The sequence below is a fragment of the Populus alba genome, chromosome 2 (assembly GCF_005239225.2).
Source record: "Populus alba chromosome 2, ASM523922v2, whole genome shotgun sequence".
NCBI lineage: Eukaryota > Viridiplantae > Streptophyta > Magnoliopsida > Malpighiales > Salicaceae > Populus > Populus alba.
Window position 1 is genome coordinate 17,250,513 of NC_133285.1, and position 16,746 is coordinate 17,267,258.

The 16,746-nt window shown below is 35.6% G+C and overlaps 2 protein-coding genes across 2 annotated transcripts; both read left to right on the forward strand.

Annotated features, from left to right (window-relative positions):
- The first annotated feature begins 1,690 nt into the window (after nt 1–1,690).
- Nucleotides 1,691–4,262, forward strand: LOC118032017 (G-type lectin S-receptor-like serine/threonine-protein kinase LECRK3). Its single transcript, XM_035036575.2, has one exon. It carries the CDS (start codon nt 1,783–1,785, stop codon nt 4,171–4,173), a length of 2,391 nt encoding a protein of 796 aa, XP_034892466.1. The 5' UTR covers nt 1,691–1,782; the 3' UTR covers nt 4,174–4,262.
- Nucleotides 4,263–8,495: 4,233 nt separating this feature from the next.
- LOC118032008 (G-type lectin S-receptor-like serine/threonine-protein kinase LECRK2) lies at nt 8,496–16,340 on the forward strand. Its single transcript, XM_035036568.2, has 4 exons — nt 8,496–8,765; nt 9,301–10,581; nt 13,634–13,637; nt 15,298–16,340. The coding sequence occupies exons 1-4, from the start codon at nt 8,496–8,498 to the stop codon at nt 16,338–16,340; spliced, it is 2,598 nt and encodes an 865-aa protein (XP_034892459.1).
- Nucleotides 16,341–16,746: the final 406 nt, after the last annotated feature.

A 16,746-nucleotide genomic window follows, 5' to 3' on the forward strand; every position in this document is an offset into this window, starting at 1 on the left:
CATCCCTTCTAATTTCCATCTCCACCCCTATAGTTGGTCGCGTTTTTCAATTCAGTCCTTGGCCCTGATTATGCAATAGGACCCTCAATTGATCAATAAACTTTCAATTTCTTCAATTTGGCCTCTGATTTTGTTAATTACAGCCCCTATATTTACGCGTCTTTTCCATTTGGTCTTTAGTTTCGGATTTTCTTAATTAAGTCCCTAAATTGGCCATTAAACTTCAATATTTATGCAATTAAGCCCCTGATTTGATCAAATCAACTCTTAAAAATTATAATTTGACCCTATAACTTTAATTTCTTTCAATTAAAGCCCAAATTGACTTAAAAATCTATTTTTCTTGCAATCAAACCCTCTATAAATTCAATTAAACATTCAATAAAATCCAATTAAGTCCATAAACATCTAAATTTGGACTTTTTTCCTCAAAATTCAAATTTTCTTTTCCAACAAGGCTCTCATCATTCAAGAATATACTGTCAAAATTTCAATCATTGTATTTTTAACCTTCTTAACCAATTTTTTCTGACCATTTTCTGAGCGCTCACACCTCCTATTATTTTTTCTAATTTCTTTCAGCTATATATTTATTTATTTATTTATTATTATTATTATTAGTATTATTTATTATTTATTATTTATTTTATTATTATTATTTATTTTTATTTTTGTGTGAGGACCCAAAAATGGGTTACAACAACTTGAAAAATTTTATAATATATTATGAAAGTAAATCTCATCTAATCATTTAGCGGCCAGGAGTTGTAATCATTCTTAATACAACCTAATGATTTAAGTTTCTGACCTTAAATGATTTTTAAAATATAAAAAAATGAGACAAGAAAAGCACAAGCAACAGTTGTAGAAAAGAAGAATCTTCATGGCTACTTGATGATTGTGATGAACTTGAAGAATCCATTATACCTTGTTTTTTTTTTAAAAAAAAAAAACACAGAGGAATCGAACTATGAATTAAATACTAGTTATAACGGTAAATTTTTTATATAACTTGTTAGGATTTTAGAGATTTTTAATTAAAAAAAAGTTGTAGCATAATCTTAGATCCAATCAGTTAAAACTATGTAATTGGAGTGGTAAAGAGAAAAGGAAGCTTCTTATTAATCATCAGTAATATTTATTATACAATAATATAAATTATATCTTAAATTATTATTAATATCTTAAATTTTTTTTATTAAACTAGTTATTTGATATAATACCAAAATTTTATTAGTTAAATTATTATTTTAATTGTTTGCTAATTTCCTTTAGTTTTTAAATTGAATTTATTCTTTAATATATGTTACTATAAAATAAGTTATTTTTCTCGAGTCCTTTTGTTTCTCCAAAATTTATAAGAATTTCGTGAAAAGGACCACAATATATAACTTTTTAGGAACCAGTTATTTAACGATATTAAGTATGAAAACACTTCATTTTTGCATTTCTTTCTCCAAGTTCTAGTTGGATTTTCTCAGAAAGACCAGGGTTTTAGAGATTTTCAATGAAGAAAATTTGTAGCACATGCAATCCTAAATTTGTAGACTTATTGCTAATAATTTCTCTTTTTTGAACACCCCTTTCTTCACGTTAACTTGACTATTGATCAGACTCACAATTTTCTAATGCTTTACTTTTACTTCATTAATTTATTCATTTCATACGTACGCGGATAGTTGGAGACTCATATTTTATTCCAACGCCAATACCCAGCATAAATAGAGAAGAGGGCTTGTGCCCTAAATCATCCAATGTCTTAAAAAACAGTATCTTCACATCATGGATTTTCAACTACCATATTGTTTTTTCTTCCTTCTTCTTCTGCTGCTGCCATTTTCTAGCAATGGTCAGGCTCACAGCAACGTATCTTTGGGCTCATCTCTCACTGCTGCAACTGATAACCTTCCTTGGACTTCACCATCTGGGGAATTTGCTTTTGGATTCCAACAAGTTGGTGATGCTGGCTACCTACTTGCCATATGGTTCAACAAAATACCCGAAAGAACCATAGTCTGGTCAGCTAATAGAAATGATCTAGTTCAGGGGGGATCAAGAGTACAACTTACCAGAGATGGTGAGTTGGTTCTAAATGATCAATCAGGCAGACAAATATGGAGTCCAGTTTCTGGTGGAAGTGGAGCCACCCATGCAGCCATGCTTGACACGGGAAACTTCGTGGTAGCAAGCCAAGCTGGTGCCAATTTGTGGCAGAGTTTTGATGAACCAACAGACACACTGTTGCCCACACAAAATCTGAATTTAGGTGCTCAACTAATTGCTCCCTACCTGGTAAAGAATTATTCAGATGGAAGATTCACGTTCATTCTACAAACTGACGGGAATCTCTTATTGTACACAACACGTTATCCAACAACTACAGTAAATTATCCTTATTGGTCTACCCAGGATTCTATTGGAAGCGGTTATAGGGTGGTCTTTAACCAGTCTGGCTATATGTACCTCGCAGCCCAAAATGGCACTATGCTTAATTCGGTGTTCTCTAATTCAGTATCAATGCAAGATTTGTACTTGAGGGCTACCATAGACTATGATGGAGTTCTTAGGCAATATGCTTATCCAAAGACTGCTTCCAGTAACAGAAGGTGGCCTATGGCCTGGACGACTTTGCCAAACTTCATACCCTCAAATATCTGCGTGGCAATTAGGGGACCAGTAGGCAGTGGAGCTTGCGGCTTCAACAGCTATTGCATGTTAGGAGATGACCAAAGACCAAGATGCAAGTGTCCTCCTGATTACACTTTCTTCGATCCAAATGATGAGAGGAAGGGATGCAAGAAAAACTTTATTTCACAGGATTGTGACCATCCATCGCAAGAAATAGATAACTTTATGATCAGGGATATGCTTAACACAAACTTTCCATATACTGATTATGATATTTTTTCTTCAGTGGACGAGGATTGGTGCAGACAAGCTTGCTTGAGTGACTGCTATTGTGCTGTTGCCACTTATAACAGTGGAACCTGTTGGAAGAAGACAGGCCCTCTCTCGAATGGGGTAACAGATCCAAGTATTGGTGATAAAGCCCTGATGAAAGTAAGGAAAGGCAACTGGACTGCTGGTTCAAGTGCAAAGAAGAGTGATCGATCAACTTTGATCACAACAGGATCGGTGCTTTTAGGTAGCTCCATCTTTCTAATTGTTCTCTTTCTGCTAGGAATCTACGTGTTCTTTACTCGTTGGAACCAGCAAAAACAAAAGATGGTACCGCAACTCCATGTCATGCCAGAAATGAATCTGCAGAATTTTACTTACAATGAGCTGGAAACAGCTACAGGAGGATTCAAGGAAGAACTCGGTAGGGGTGCTTTTGGAATTGTTTACAGGGGGGCACTAGCCAACGAAGACAAACCGCTCATCGCAGTAAAGAAATTAGAAAAGATGGCAGGGGAGGGCGACACAGAATTCAATACAGAAGTGAAAGTTATTGGCAGAACAAATCACAAGAATCTGGTTCAACTTGTTGGATTCTGTAACGAAGGGCAAAATCGCCTTCTGGTCTACGAGTACATGAGCAGTGGCTCCTTGTCAAACTACATATTTGGATATTCAAGGCCTAGTTGGCACCGAAGAATGCAAATTGCTTTCGGTGTAGCCAGAGGGCTCCTTTACCTCCATGAAGAATGCAGCTCCCAGATAATCCATTGTGATATCAAGCCTCAAAATATCCTCCTCGACGAATCTCTTAACGCCAGGATTTCAGATTTCGGACTAGCCAAGCTGTTGAAGACGGACCAAACCAAAACAACGACAGCAATCAGGGGGACGAAAGGGTATGTAGCTCCTGAATGGTTCAAGAACCTGCCTGTCACAACCAAAGTAGATACCTACAGCTTTGGCATTCTCTTGCTGGAGCTAGTTTGCTGCAGAAAGAACTTTGAGATTAATGCAATTCAAGAACATCAGATAGTTCTTGCAGACTGGGCATGTGATTGCCTGAAAGAAGGAAAGTTGAACCTTTTAGTAGAAGAAGATGAAGAGGCAATGGAAGACATGAAAAGGGTAGAGAGGTTTGTGATGGTTGCAATTTGGTGCATTCAGGAGGAACCATCTTTAAGACCTGGAATGAAGAAAGTTGTGCAGATGTTAGAAGGAGGTGTTCAAGTCTCTGTTCCTCCTGATCCTTCATCATTTATCAGCACAATTTAAATCCTTTTTATACCTATCTACCTTGTATTGAATAATCTGTAGTTCCTATAATTTCAGGCATCATGTGTTAGACCTTGCACAATAAGACTTAAAATGCATGTTTTCAATTATTATTTTTTCTTTTCCATGTTCACGAGTAAAAAGTTAAATAAAAGATTTAAAATGAATATAAAGGTAAGCTTGTATACCTCAGTTATTAAGAATGCCGAGAAAAAAATTTCCAAGATCATATACCTCAGTTACTAAACCCAGCTTGTGTAGCGTTGCCAGCCCTATTATCTTTCACTAGTAACCTTTTCTTGATTATTGGCTTCTTCACCAGTGTCTTGTCCACCATAAGTTCTTCACTTTAAGATTATTAGTGCTTGTCGTTTCTGTTTTGCCTGCTACTAAAAAAGGCAGCTCTGTACATAAGTAACGCTGTATTCGATGCATGTCCTACTTTTCAAGAACAGTGGTTTGATAGTTATAGCTGTTATAGTTTTGCTTTACACTTCTCCTTGCAAGATCATATAAATCTGGTGTGTCGTCATTCTCTTGCATTCTACAAGATCATATTCTTCATACATGCCATAAGTACCTTCCTTAATTATTCATCAGACTTACAAAAAAAGAGCAAAGGCAACGTTGTGGTGTGCTTGAGGCTGGTTATAAGATCTGTCGCAGCAGGTTGGATACATATTGTTGTGAAGAAGCAATTACTGGGCTCTAATTCTATCTATTAAGTTCATTTTAGGAGGTTAATTCACTTTAAAGAAACTTAATAATGAATATGTCCAACAATTAGTTACTGCAGACCATGTGAAGCATAGAAAGACAGGAAAGTAGCATGCCTAATTTATTAAAAATTTAAAACTATTAAATTAGACTTCAAAAATAATTTTATATTACTTTTAGCTTCAAATAAATGATGTCTTTAGATTCTGCAGAATTTAGTTTTACAAGGAATTTATTTTTTCTTGCAGTTGTAAGGGGAGGTCACTTTCTTGACGTATGAACTCATGCTAGGCTGGTTTGGTGATCCTCCATTAATTTGAACTTGAAGATGGCAGAATATAAGGTGCTCTCCGTTGAATTAAATACCACTGTATGGTTCAAAGTGAAAGATGAACAAAAAACCAGTCTTACGTCCTACTTGGACAAGTTTCCAAAATCATTCCAATATTTTTTCCTGTAGCTTGGATTCCGTACACTTAAAAGTAAAATGATTCAATATTTCTGCGTATCAACACGCTATACTTTTCAAAGACGCTATTCAGATTTTGATAGAAAGTTCTATATATAGCCTTAGATTTATACGAGGCTCTAGCTCCTTGTAACCCGGTAAGATCAGAAATGCCTAGTTTGATGCGATCATGCCGGGTCAATTTTCTTTTTATTTTTGTTGAAACCTGACCTGTTCTAAGTCAAATCAAATTTTAAAATAGTGCTTTAGCCATCTCAAGTGCATTCCACCTTCTCTTACTATTCTAATCACTACTGTGCATTTAATGTTGACCTGCTTCTGTTGCATGAAAAGTAAGCTTAACAAATTCCAAGTTCTATCAAGCAGGTCCCATTGCAGGTCTGTTTTGCCTCTGTGGGTGGCAATGTAGATATGATTTCTCAATTTTGAATCACAGAGGTTGTATCAAGGTCACAGTCTTTTCATACCGTTCCTAACACGAGTTGCATTTACTGTCAAAAATTTTCCAAAAATATTTAATCATCGTAAATCAGTTATCATGCAAGAAAAATTAATAATATATAATGAGAGAAAATCTCATCTAATCATTTAGCGGCCAGGAGTTGTAATCATTCTTAATACAACCTAATGATTTAATTTTCTGACCTTAAATGATTTTTAAAATATAAAAAATAAGACAAGAGAAGTGTCACGACCCGATTCCAGGATTCATGACCGGCACATAGGCAAAGTTCCCCTTCAAGGTTCCATACCTATACGAACCCAAACTTACATACAATCTTATTCTTTAAACAACTCAATTAGAGTTCAACGCAGCACAAATAACAAAACTAACTTCATAATATAATTTAATTGTCTTAATACAAGAGTTAATATAATTTCATAGTTTTGGAGCACTAACTAGACATAAAGGAAAATGTACAAATTACATCAAAAAACAGGTTCAGAAAGTTCAACAAAAGTAACCTGATATCAAGCTATAAGCCTGAAAAGAATAATAATGAGAGGGTGAGTTCAACAACTCAGTAAGTAGATAATATTCAATATATACACATGAGGTAATACAACAATGATAATATATATACAATTATGGCTCTAGGTTTTTATAGGAAGGTTTCTCAAATATACCATAACAAGAAGATCATATGGTAAAGCTCGTTAGAAAATCAAAATGCAATGAGCATGAGACTCCGTACTGTGGGATGATCATTCACACAAATTGGTGACTCTCCCGACCAACTAGGGTTCAGATACAATGTGCACAAAGACTAACACTACCTTGTTAGCATGGGTATTCTGACTGACATACCATAGCTTCATAATCATAATCAAACAAACATATTCATATCTCAAAGCTTAACTCATGACATCAATCAAATGAGGAGTTATCGATTCAGAAGTCAATTCAAAATATATATAGGTTCATATCAAGAATTCAGATTCAATAATTGATCATGCTTTATCATAACAAGGATAATAATCAACATATATATTATCAAGAAGCATGATCCAGTTCATATTAACAAATCAAATATTTATAATATTTCTCATGCATATGAAAAATTATCCACTCACCTGACTCGAAAGCAAACAGAAGTCAAAAGCAAACACCGAAGAAAATCGTACTGCCATCCCGCCAATAGAATATCAGGATTATCTGAATACAAAGGAGACATATTCAAGAATGACTTGAAAGAACACTTAACCTATTTGATACACTTAACTAAGGGTGTATTCCGTAACCCTATATGTTTTTAAACTAACTAGTTAATTTTCTTAAAAAACCCAAAAATTAACGGTTTTTTCAAAATCTAATCCATAATAAAACAAATAATAAGACTTGATAATAATTCACTAAATAACCCTCATTTATTCATCCAACCAATCTGAAAAAGCTAATATTATAGCTAGGGATCAATCTGGAATTTATCATAATTTTAGGGCCAAATTGTAATTTTCATCTAATTGGAGGACCAAACTAAACATATCATAAATTCATGACTATAGTGGAGTTATGTCCATAATTAATCCTCATTTCTGTCCAGAACCTCTAATTATGCTATAGGGATCATTCTAGAATTTTTCCAAATTTTTTTAAAGTCAAATTGTAATTTTTATCAAGTGGAGGACCAAACTAAAATTTGTCATAAATCAATGAATATACTGAAATTCTAACCATAATTAATCCTAAATTCTGTCCAGAATATCTCATTATGCTCCAAGGACCATTCTGGAATTTTACCAAATTTTTAAGGTCAAATGGTAATTTTTGTCAAATTGGAGGACCAAATTGAAAGAGTTAAAATTTCATAACTATACAGTAATTCTGCCCATAATTCAGATTTTATTCTGTTCAGAATCTCGGAGTATGCTCTAGGGACCAATTTGTAATTTTCCAAAGTTTGGGGACTAAACTGTAATTTTTGCAAATTGAGGACCAAATTGAATTTTCATTATCTTCAACCTCAAACCCAGAATTTTCACAGATTATCTACTGTTATCCCTCGATTTCTAATACAAATTCACCATTCAAACAAAACCATAACTCAAAATCATCATTTTTATCTACAGTCTCTCAAATTCAACTTAACAATCCATTACCCATAATAATCAACCATATAACATTCAAATTAATCCATCAATAAACCCTAAACACAATTCTCAAAACCCTAACATTAATCAAAACTGAAATTTAAAGCTAAAGGAAACATATTACACATATTAAAGCATACATCTTACTCTTTTAACTTATTTTCTTCAATTCCTTTCTATTTCCCTTTTCTTCTCTCTTCACTCCTGCCGACTCTCTCTCAAAACTTGCAGGTCTCTTCTTTTTTCTTTTATTTTTTTCTATTTATATTTATCAACTATTGTCCAATTACCACAATACCCCCCATTTAATTATACTTACTCTTTAAACCTCCAAGGGCTTTATTGCCTTTTCCTACTCTTAAATTCAAAACATTACAAAAAGCACAAGCAACAGTTGTAGAAAAGAAGAATCTGTAGCAAATTGTCAACATTTGCAATTGTCAACATTTTTCTCAACCACCCCTCTCTTTTGCAACCACAATATTTATTGTAGTTGTTGGTTCTGCACATGGGTTGCTGCCAAAAGCTTTCACTTCTCCTATAAATGGAGACAAAGAGAGTGCAAGAGTGTGTTGTGAGTGTACGTGAAGTGCAAGTGAAGAGCAACGTGTGTGAGAGTGAAAAATACAGATTTGAGAGAAACACTGAGTGTAAGAGTGAAACACTGAGTTTTGTGGGATTATACTTGGTTGAGTTGAGTGTTTGTATCATTCCTCCAATAATATATAATCTGCTACCTCCGTGGACATACCCGGTTTTGGGGGACCACGTAAATCTGCTTGTTTGTGTTATTTTTGTGTTTGCTTTCGGTCCAGTATGCACAACAGAATCTTCATGGCTAATTGATGATTGTGATGAACTTGAAGAATCCATTATACCTTGTTTTTTTTTTTTTAAAAAAAAACACAGAGGAATCAAACTACGAATTAAATACTAGTTATAACGGTAAATTTTTTATATACCTTGTTAGGAATTTAGAGATTTTAATTAAAAAAAGAAGAAGTTGTAGCATAATCTTAGATCCAATTAAGCTGTTAAAACTATGTAATTGGAGTGGTCAAGAGAAAAGGAAGCTTCTTATTAATTTCATTAGTAATATTTTTTATATAACTATTTATTAGGATTTTAGACATTTTTTATATATATATATAAAAAAGAAGTTGCAGCAGAATCTTAGATCCAAACAGCTAAAACTGTGTAATTGGAGTGTAAAAAAAAAGGAAGCTTCTGATTAATTTCATTAGTGATATTTTTTTATATAACTTGTTATTAGGATTTTAGAGATTTTTAATATAAAAAAAAGTTGCAGCGGAATCTTAAATCCAAGCAGTTAAAACTGTGTAAAACAGTTAAATCCAAGCAACATATCTTTGGGCTTATCTCTCACTGCTGCAAGTGATAACCTTCCTTGGACTTCACCATCTGGGGAATTTGCTTTTGGATTCCAACAAGTGGGTGATGCTGGCTACCTACTTGCCATATGGTTCAACAAAATACCCGAAAGAACCATAGTCTGGTCAGCTAATAGAAATGATCCAGTTCAGGGGGGATCAAGAGTACAACTTACGAAAGATGGTGAGTTGGTTCTAAATGATCAATCAGGCAGACAAATATGGATCCGTCCACAATCGGGTGGAAGTGGAGCCGCCTATGCAGCCATGCTTGACACGGTAAACTTCGTGGTAGCAAGCCAAGCTGGTGCCAATTTGTGGCAGAGTTTTGATGAACCAACAGACACACTGTTGCCCACACAAAATCTGAATTTAGGTGCTCAACTAATTGCTCCCTACCTGGAAAAGAATTATTCACATGGAAGATTCATGTTCATTCTACAAACTGACGGGAATCTCTCATTGTACACAACACGTTATCCAACAACTACAGTAAATTATGCTTATTGGTCTCCCCAGGATTCTATTGGAAGCGGTTATAGGGTGGTCTTTAACCAGTCTGGCTATATGTACCTCGTAGCCCAAAATGGCACTATGCTTAATTCGTTATTCTCTAATTCAGTATCAATGCAAGATTTCTACTTGAGGGCTACCATAGACTATGATGGAGTTCTTAGGCAATATGCTTATCCAAAGACTGCTTCCAGTAGCAGAAGGTGGCCTCTGGCCTGGACGACTTTGCCAAACTTCATACCCTCAAATATCTGCGTGGTAATTAGGGGACCAGTAGGCAGTGGAGCTTGCGGCTTCAACAGTTATTGCATGTTAGGAGATGACCAAAGACCAAGATGCAAGTGTCCTCCTGGTTACACTTTCTTCGATCCAAATGATGAGAGGAAGGGATGCAAGAAAAACTTTATTTCACAGGATTGTGACCATCCATCGCAAGAAATAGATAACTTTATGATCAGGGATATGCTTAACACAAACTTTCCATATACTGATTATGATGATTTTCTTTCAGTGGACGAGGATTGGTGCAGACAAGCTTGCTTGAGTGACTGCTATTGTGCTGTTGCCACTTATAACAGTGGACACTGTTGGAAGAAGACAGGCCCTCTCTCGAATGGGGTAACAGATCCAAGTATTGGTGATAAAGCCCTGCTGAAAGTAAGGAAAGGCAACTGGGGGACTGCAGGTTCAAGTGCAAAGAAGAGTGATCGATCAACTTTGATCACTGTTAGAATTATGAGATTTTGCCTTTAGATAGATAGAATTAAGATCAGTTTTGAATATTTGAATTCTGTAACAGTTTATTTCCTTCAGGATTTGGCAGAAACATTCTACTTAGTCTAGGATTTCAATTCCAGTAATCTCTCAAGTTTGTTGAGAGTTTTAATTCATTTCAAGTTCTATGTAAGCCTATATATAGGCATTTGAAGTTAATGAAATATATTGATCTTTCTACTCAACTCTGCCACCTTAATTCTGCTGTTTCTTTTATACGAAAACTGTAGTGTTAAGAACATTGTATTTCCATCAGTAGTATCAGAGCATATAGATCCTACGGGCTGTGGGGCAAACAAATTTTCTTTCTTTTGAGTGATAACAATAGAGAGGGTGAGGTAAACACAAAGAGGGTGAGCGAAACACTTGAGAGATATTTTCTTTCTGTTTTTTGTCAAATGTCTTCTTCAAACAATATTGTTTCTGCAATTCCAATGTTTAGTGGTGAACTCTATCATATTTGGGCTATCAAAATGAGATTTTATCTAAGATCTCATGGCTTATGGAATGTTGTGGCAACTGATTCTGATCCTCCACCATTGAATGCAAATCCTACAATTGCTCAAATGAAAGCACATGAAGAAGAAAAACTCAAGAAGGACAAAGCCATTACCTGTCTTCATTCTGGTCTTGTAGATCATATTTTTACAAAAATAATGAATCTGGAAACACCAAAACAAGTATGGGATAAGCTTCAAGTTGAATTTGAAGGCAGCAACAGAGTCAAAGCAGTTAAACTTCTTGCATTTAAGAGGGAATTTAAGTTGATGAAGATGAAAGACAATGAATCTGTCAAAGATTATTCTGGCAGGTTAATGGATGTTGTAAATCAAATGATGCTTCTTGGAAACACATTTGAATATCACAAGGTAGTAGAAAAACTTATGATGTCTGTTCCTCAAAAGTTTGAAGCTAAGATTTCAGCAATAGAAGAATCTTGCGATCTGCAAAGTCTGACTATTGCTGAGTTAATTAGCAAACTTCATATTTAGAAGCAAAGAGTTCATATGAGAGATGATGAGGCAGTTGAAGGGGCTTTCCAAGCAAACAACAGGGAAAGGAGTGCTGGTAACCTATCAAGGAACAAACCTGTCAAGTATGCTAAAAGGAAATCAAGTATACCTTCAAAAAGACAGACTTTCTCACCATGTTCTTATTGCAGAAGAACTAACCATACTGAGAAAGATTGCTGGTTTAAGGGGAAACCTTCTCTTCAGTGTTTATTCTGTAATAATCTCTGTCACAGTGAGAAATTTTGCAGAATCAAGAAGAAACAACCTCAGCAACAAATACAACAACAAGCAAATGTTTCTGAAGAAGGCAAAGATGAGGAGGAGCATTTGTTTATGGCAACACAAGCTAGCAATACCTCTGAACTGAATACATGGCTTATAGACAGTGGCTGCACAAGTCACATGTCTAAATTTCTGTCAATTTTCTCCTCTATTGACAAATCAGTTCAACCGAAGATTAAGCTGGGAAATGGAGATATTGTGTAAGCTAAGGGGAAAGGAACTGTTGCAGTCAGCACAAATAGAGGTATTAAAACCATCACAAATGTTCTTTACATTCCTGAACTAGATCAAAATCACCTTAGTGTTGCACAAATGCTCAAGAATGGTTATGAAGTCTCTTTTAAAGAGAAATTTTGCTTTATCACTAATACACATAATTCAGAGATAGCAAAAATCAAAATGGATGGTAATAGCTTCTATTTGAAGCTTGATGCTGTTAATGGACATGTGTTTAGTGCAAAGATTGATGAAAACATTCTTTGGGACAAAAGATTCGGTCATTACAATCTTAATTCATTAAAGTTGCTGTATGATATTGGAATGGTAGAAAACATGTCTGCAATTCATGTTACTGCTCATACATGTGGAAGTTGTGAACTGGGAAAGCAGCATCGACAACCATTTCCTAAAGGTATATCCAAAAGAGCAACACACATGCTGGAGCTGGTTCACTCAGACATATGTGGACCTATGAGCACAGCTTCTTTGAATAATAATGTGTATTTTATATTATTCATTGATGACTTCAGTAGAATGACTTGGGTTTATTTTCTGAAAAATAAGTCACAAGCTCTATCTATGTTCAAAAACTTCAAAAGCATGGCTGAAACTCAAAGTGGTCAGAAGATCAAAATGTTGAGAACTGATAATGGTGGAGAGTATATTTCGAAGGAGTTTAATGCCTTCTGTTTAGAAGCTGGGATTGTACACCAGCTGACGATCCCTTACTCTCCACAACAGAATGGAGTTTCTGAAAGGAAGAATAGAACAGTGATGGAGATGTCCAGATGTATATTGTTTGAAAAGAAGTTGCCAAGGTTTCTATGGGCTGAAGCAGTAAATACTTCAGTATACTTGCTTAATAGACTTCCAACTAAGTCTGTTCAAAACAAAACACCATTGGAGGCATGGTCTGGAGTCCGACCTACTGCCAAACATTTAAAAGTGTTTGGATCATTGTGCTATTTTCATGTTCCATCTGCCAAAAGAGGAAAACTGGATGCAAGAGCAGAAAAAGGGATTCTTGTGGGATATGCAACATAATCAAAAGGTTACAGAATTTTCAATCTGAATTCAGCTAAAATTCAGGTCAGCAGAGATGTGCAATTTGATGAAAATGCCTGCTGGAATTGGGACTTAAAAGGAGTTCAACAGACTATCACAGCTGCACTTGAATCACCAGTACAAAGTATTGATGTTGAAGATCAACAAGCCATTGAAGCAACTTCAGATACAACAGTACTTAATGTTAGACAATTGTCTGATGTGTATGAAAGATGTAACCTTGTACATGCTGAGCCTACAAATTACTCTGAAGCTGCAGGAGATCCAGCTTGGATTGAAGCAATGAAATCAGAAATTGATTCCATTGAAAGAAATGGGACTTGGAGATTGACTGAACTTCCTGGAGATAAAAAGGAAATTGGAGTGAAGTGGGTTTTCAGAACCAAATTCAATCCAGATGGTTCAATCTTCAAACACAAGGCTAGATTGGTTGTTAAAGGCTTTGCTCAAGTTGCTGGAGTGGATTATGGAGATACTTTCGCACCAGTAGCTAGGCATGACACTATAAGACTCCTACTTGCTCTGGCGGGACAAAAAGGATGGAGAGTATATCATTTAGATGTGAAGTCTGCTTTTCTAAATGGAATACTACTTGAAGAAATTTATGTTCAGCAACCAGAAGGCTTTGTTGTTGTTGGTGATGAACACAAAGTTTACAAGTTACACAAAGCTCTTTATGGTTTGAAGCAAGCACCAAGGGCTTGGTACAGCAGAATTGATACTCATTTGATTCAACTAGGATTCAAAAGAAGTGAAAATGAAGCTACCCTATATCTGAAACAAGATGAAGATGGTTTGCAGCTGGTGATATCACTCTATGTAGACAACATGCTAGTTACTGGAAGCAATGCAAGGTTGCTGGAAGAGTTCAAAATTGAAATGCAAGATGTTTTTGAAATGTCTGATCTTGGCATTATGAACTACTTTCTTGGAATGGAAATACATCAATGTAGTTCGGGCATTTTTGTTTCACAAATGAAATATGTTGTTGATATACTCAAGAAGTTCAAACTTGAGTCATGCAAAGAAGTAGCAACTCCTTTGGCTCAAAATGAAAAGGTTTCAAAGAATGATGGAGAGAAACTTGAAGATCCTTATGGATTTAGAAGCTTAGTGGGCAGTTTACTATACTTGACAGCAACTAGACCTGACTTAATGTTTCCAGCTGGTTTGCTGTCAAGGTTCATGAGCTCACCTAGCAATATTCACATGGGAATTGCTAAAAGGGTGTTGAAGTACATCAGAGGAACAGCTGATCTTGGCATCTGGTACTTGAAGACAGGAGGAGTAAATCTAATTGGTTATGCAGACAATGACTGGGCAGGGAGTGTTGATGACATGAAGAGCACCTCTGGGTATGTTTTTAATATTGGTTCAGGTGCAATCTGTTGGAATGCAAAGAAGCAAGAGGTGGTGGCACAATCAACTGCTGAAGCAGAGTATATCTCCATGGCAGCTGCTGCAAATCAAGCAATTTGGTTGAACAAATTGCTTGCTGATTTGGGTCAAGAACAAAGCTCAGAAACTGAGCTTTATTGTGACAACAAATCTGCCATTGCTATTGCTCTAAATCCGGTTCAACATGGCAGAACCAAGCACATCAACGTGAAGTTTCATTCTATAAGAGAAGCTGAGAAGAACAAGCTTATAAAGCTACACTACTGTCCAACAGATGTTCAACTTGCTGATATAATGACTAAAGCTCTTCCTAGATCAAGACTGGCATTTCTAAGGATGAAACTTGGTTTGTCTAAGGCAAGTCTCAAGGAGGAGTGTTAGAATTATGAGATTTTGCCTTTAGATAGATAGAATTAAGATCAGTTTTGAATATTTGAATTCTGTAACAGTTTATTTCCTTCAGGATTTGCAGCAGAAACATTCTGCTTAGTCTAGAATTTCAATTCCAGTAATCTCTCAAGTTTATTGAGAGTTTTAATTCATTTCAAGTTCTATGTAAGCCTATATATAGGCATTTGAAGTTAATGAAATATATTGATCTTTCTACTCAACTCTGCCACCTTAATTCTGCTGTTTCTTCTATACGAAAACTGTAGTGTTAAGAACATTGTATTTCCATCAATCACAACAGGATCGGTGCTCTTAGGTAGCTCCATCTTTCTAATTGTTCTCTCTCTGCTAGGAATCTACGTGTTCTTTACTCGATGGAACCAACAAAAACAAAAGGTGGTACCGCAACTCCATGTCATGCCAGAAATGAATCTGCAGAATTTTACATACAAAGAGCTGGAAACAGCTACAGGAGGATTCAAGGAAGAACTCGGTAGGGGTGCTTTTGGAATTGTTTACAGGGGGGCACTAGCCAACGAAGACAAACCGCTCATCGCCGTAAAGAAATTAGAAAAGATGGCCGGGGAGGGCGACACAGAATTAAATACAGAAGTGAAAGTTATTGGCAGAACAAATCACAAGAATCTGGTACAACTTGTTGGATTCTGTAACGAAGGGCAACATCGCCTTCTGGTCTACGAGTACATGAGTAGTGGCTCCTTGTCCAACTACATATTTGGATATTCAAGGCCTAGTTGGCACCGAAGAATGCAAATTGCTTTCGGTGTAGCCAGAGGGCTCCTTTACCTCCATGAAGAATGCAGCTCCCAGATAATCCATTGTGATATCAAGCCTCAAAATATCCTCCTCGAAGAATCTCTTAACGCCAGGATTTCAGATTTCGGACTAGCCAAGCTGTTGAAGACGGACCAAACCAAAACAACAACAGCAATCAGGGGTACGATAGGGTATGTTGCTCCTGAATGGTACAAGAACCTGCCAGTGACAACCAAAGTAGATACCTACAGCTTTGGCATTCTCTTGCTGGAGCTAGTTTGCTGCAGAAAGAACTTTGAGATTAATGCAATGCAAGAACATCTGATAGTTCTTGCAGACTGGGCATGTGATTGCCTTAAAGACGGAAAGTTGAACTTTTTAGTAGAAGAAGATGAAGAGGCAATGGAAGACATGAAAAGGGTCGAGAGGTTTGTGATTGTTGCAATTTGGAGTATTCAGGAAGATCCATCTTTAAGACCTGGAATGAAGAAAGTTGTGCAGATGTTAGAAGGAAGTGTTCAAGTCTCTGTTCCTCCTGATCCTTCATCATTTATCAGCACAATCTAAATCTTTTTGTACACATATATTATATATATATCCAGAAACTAAGGCTAATGAATGTTACCTATCTACCTTGTATTGAATAATCTGTAGTTCCTATCATTTCAGGGCAATAAGGCTTAATTAAAACGCATGCTTTCAATTATTATTTTTTCTTTTCATGTTCACGAGTAATAAGTAAAATAAAAGATTTAAAATGAATATAAAGACAAACCTTATAATAATTATTGATATTTTTTCTTGATTTTCTTTTAGGATGTTATTTATTAACGTATGTATAAAATTCAAGATGTTAAATACAATTTCTCAGAAAGAAAGTGAAAATCAATCTTTAAAGGTTTATTTTAATTATTCTTTTTAGATATTTTCAATAAAAAAAACTTGTAGCACAATCCTAAATCCTAGGAGTTGA

Bases quoted from the DNA above. Each gene is read 5' to 3' on its own strand.
- LOC118032017 (XM_035036575.2), top strand. From the start codon at position 1,783: ATGGATTTTCAACTACCATATTGTTTTTTCTTCCTTCTTCTTCTGCTG.
- LOC118032008 (XM_035036568.2), top strand. From the start codon at position 8,496: ATGGAGACAAAGAGAGTGCAAGAGTGTGTTGTGAGTGTACGTGAAGTG. The intron at 8,766-9,300 runs GTATGCACAACA...TGTGTAAAACAG, and splicing joins TTGTGTTTGCTTTCGGTCCA to TTAAATCCAAGCAACATATC.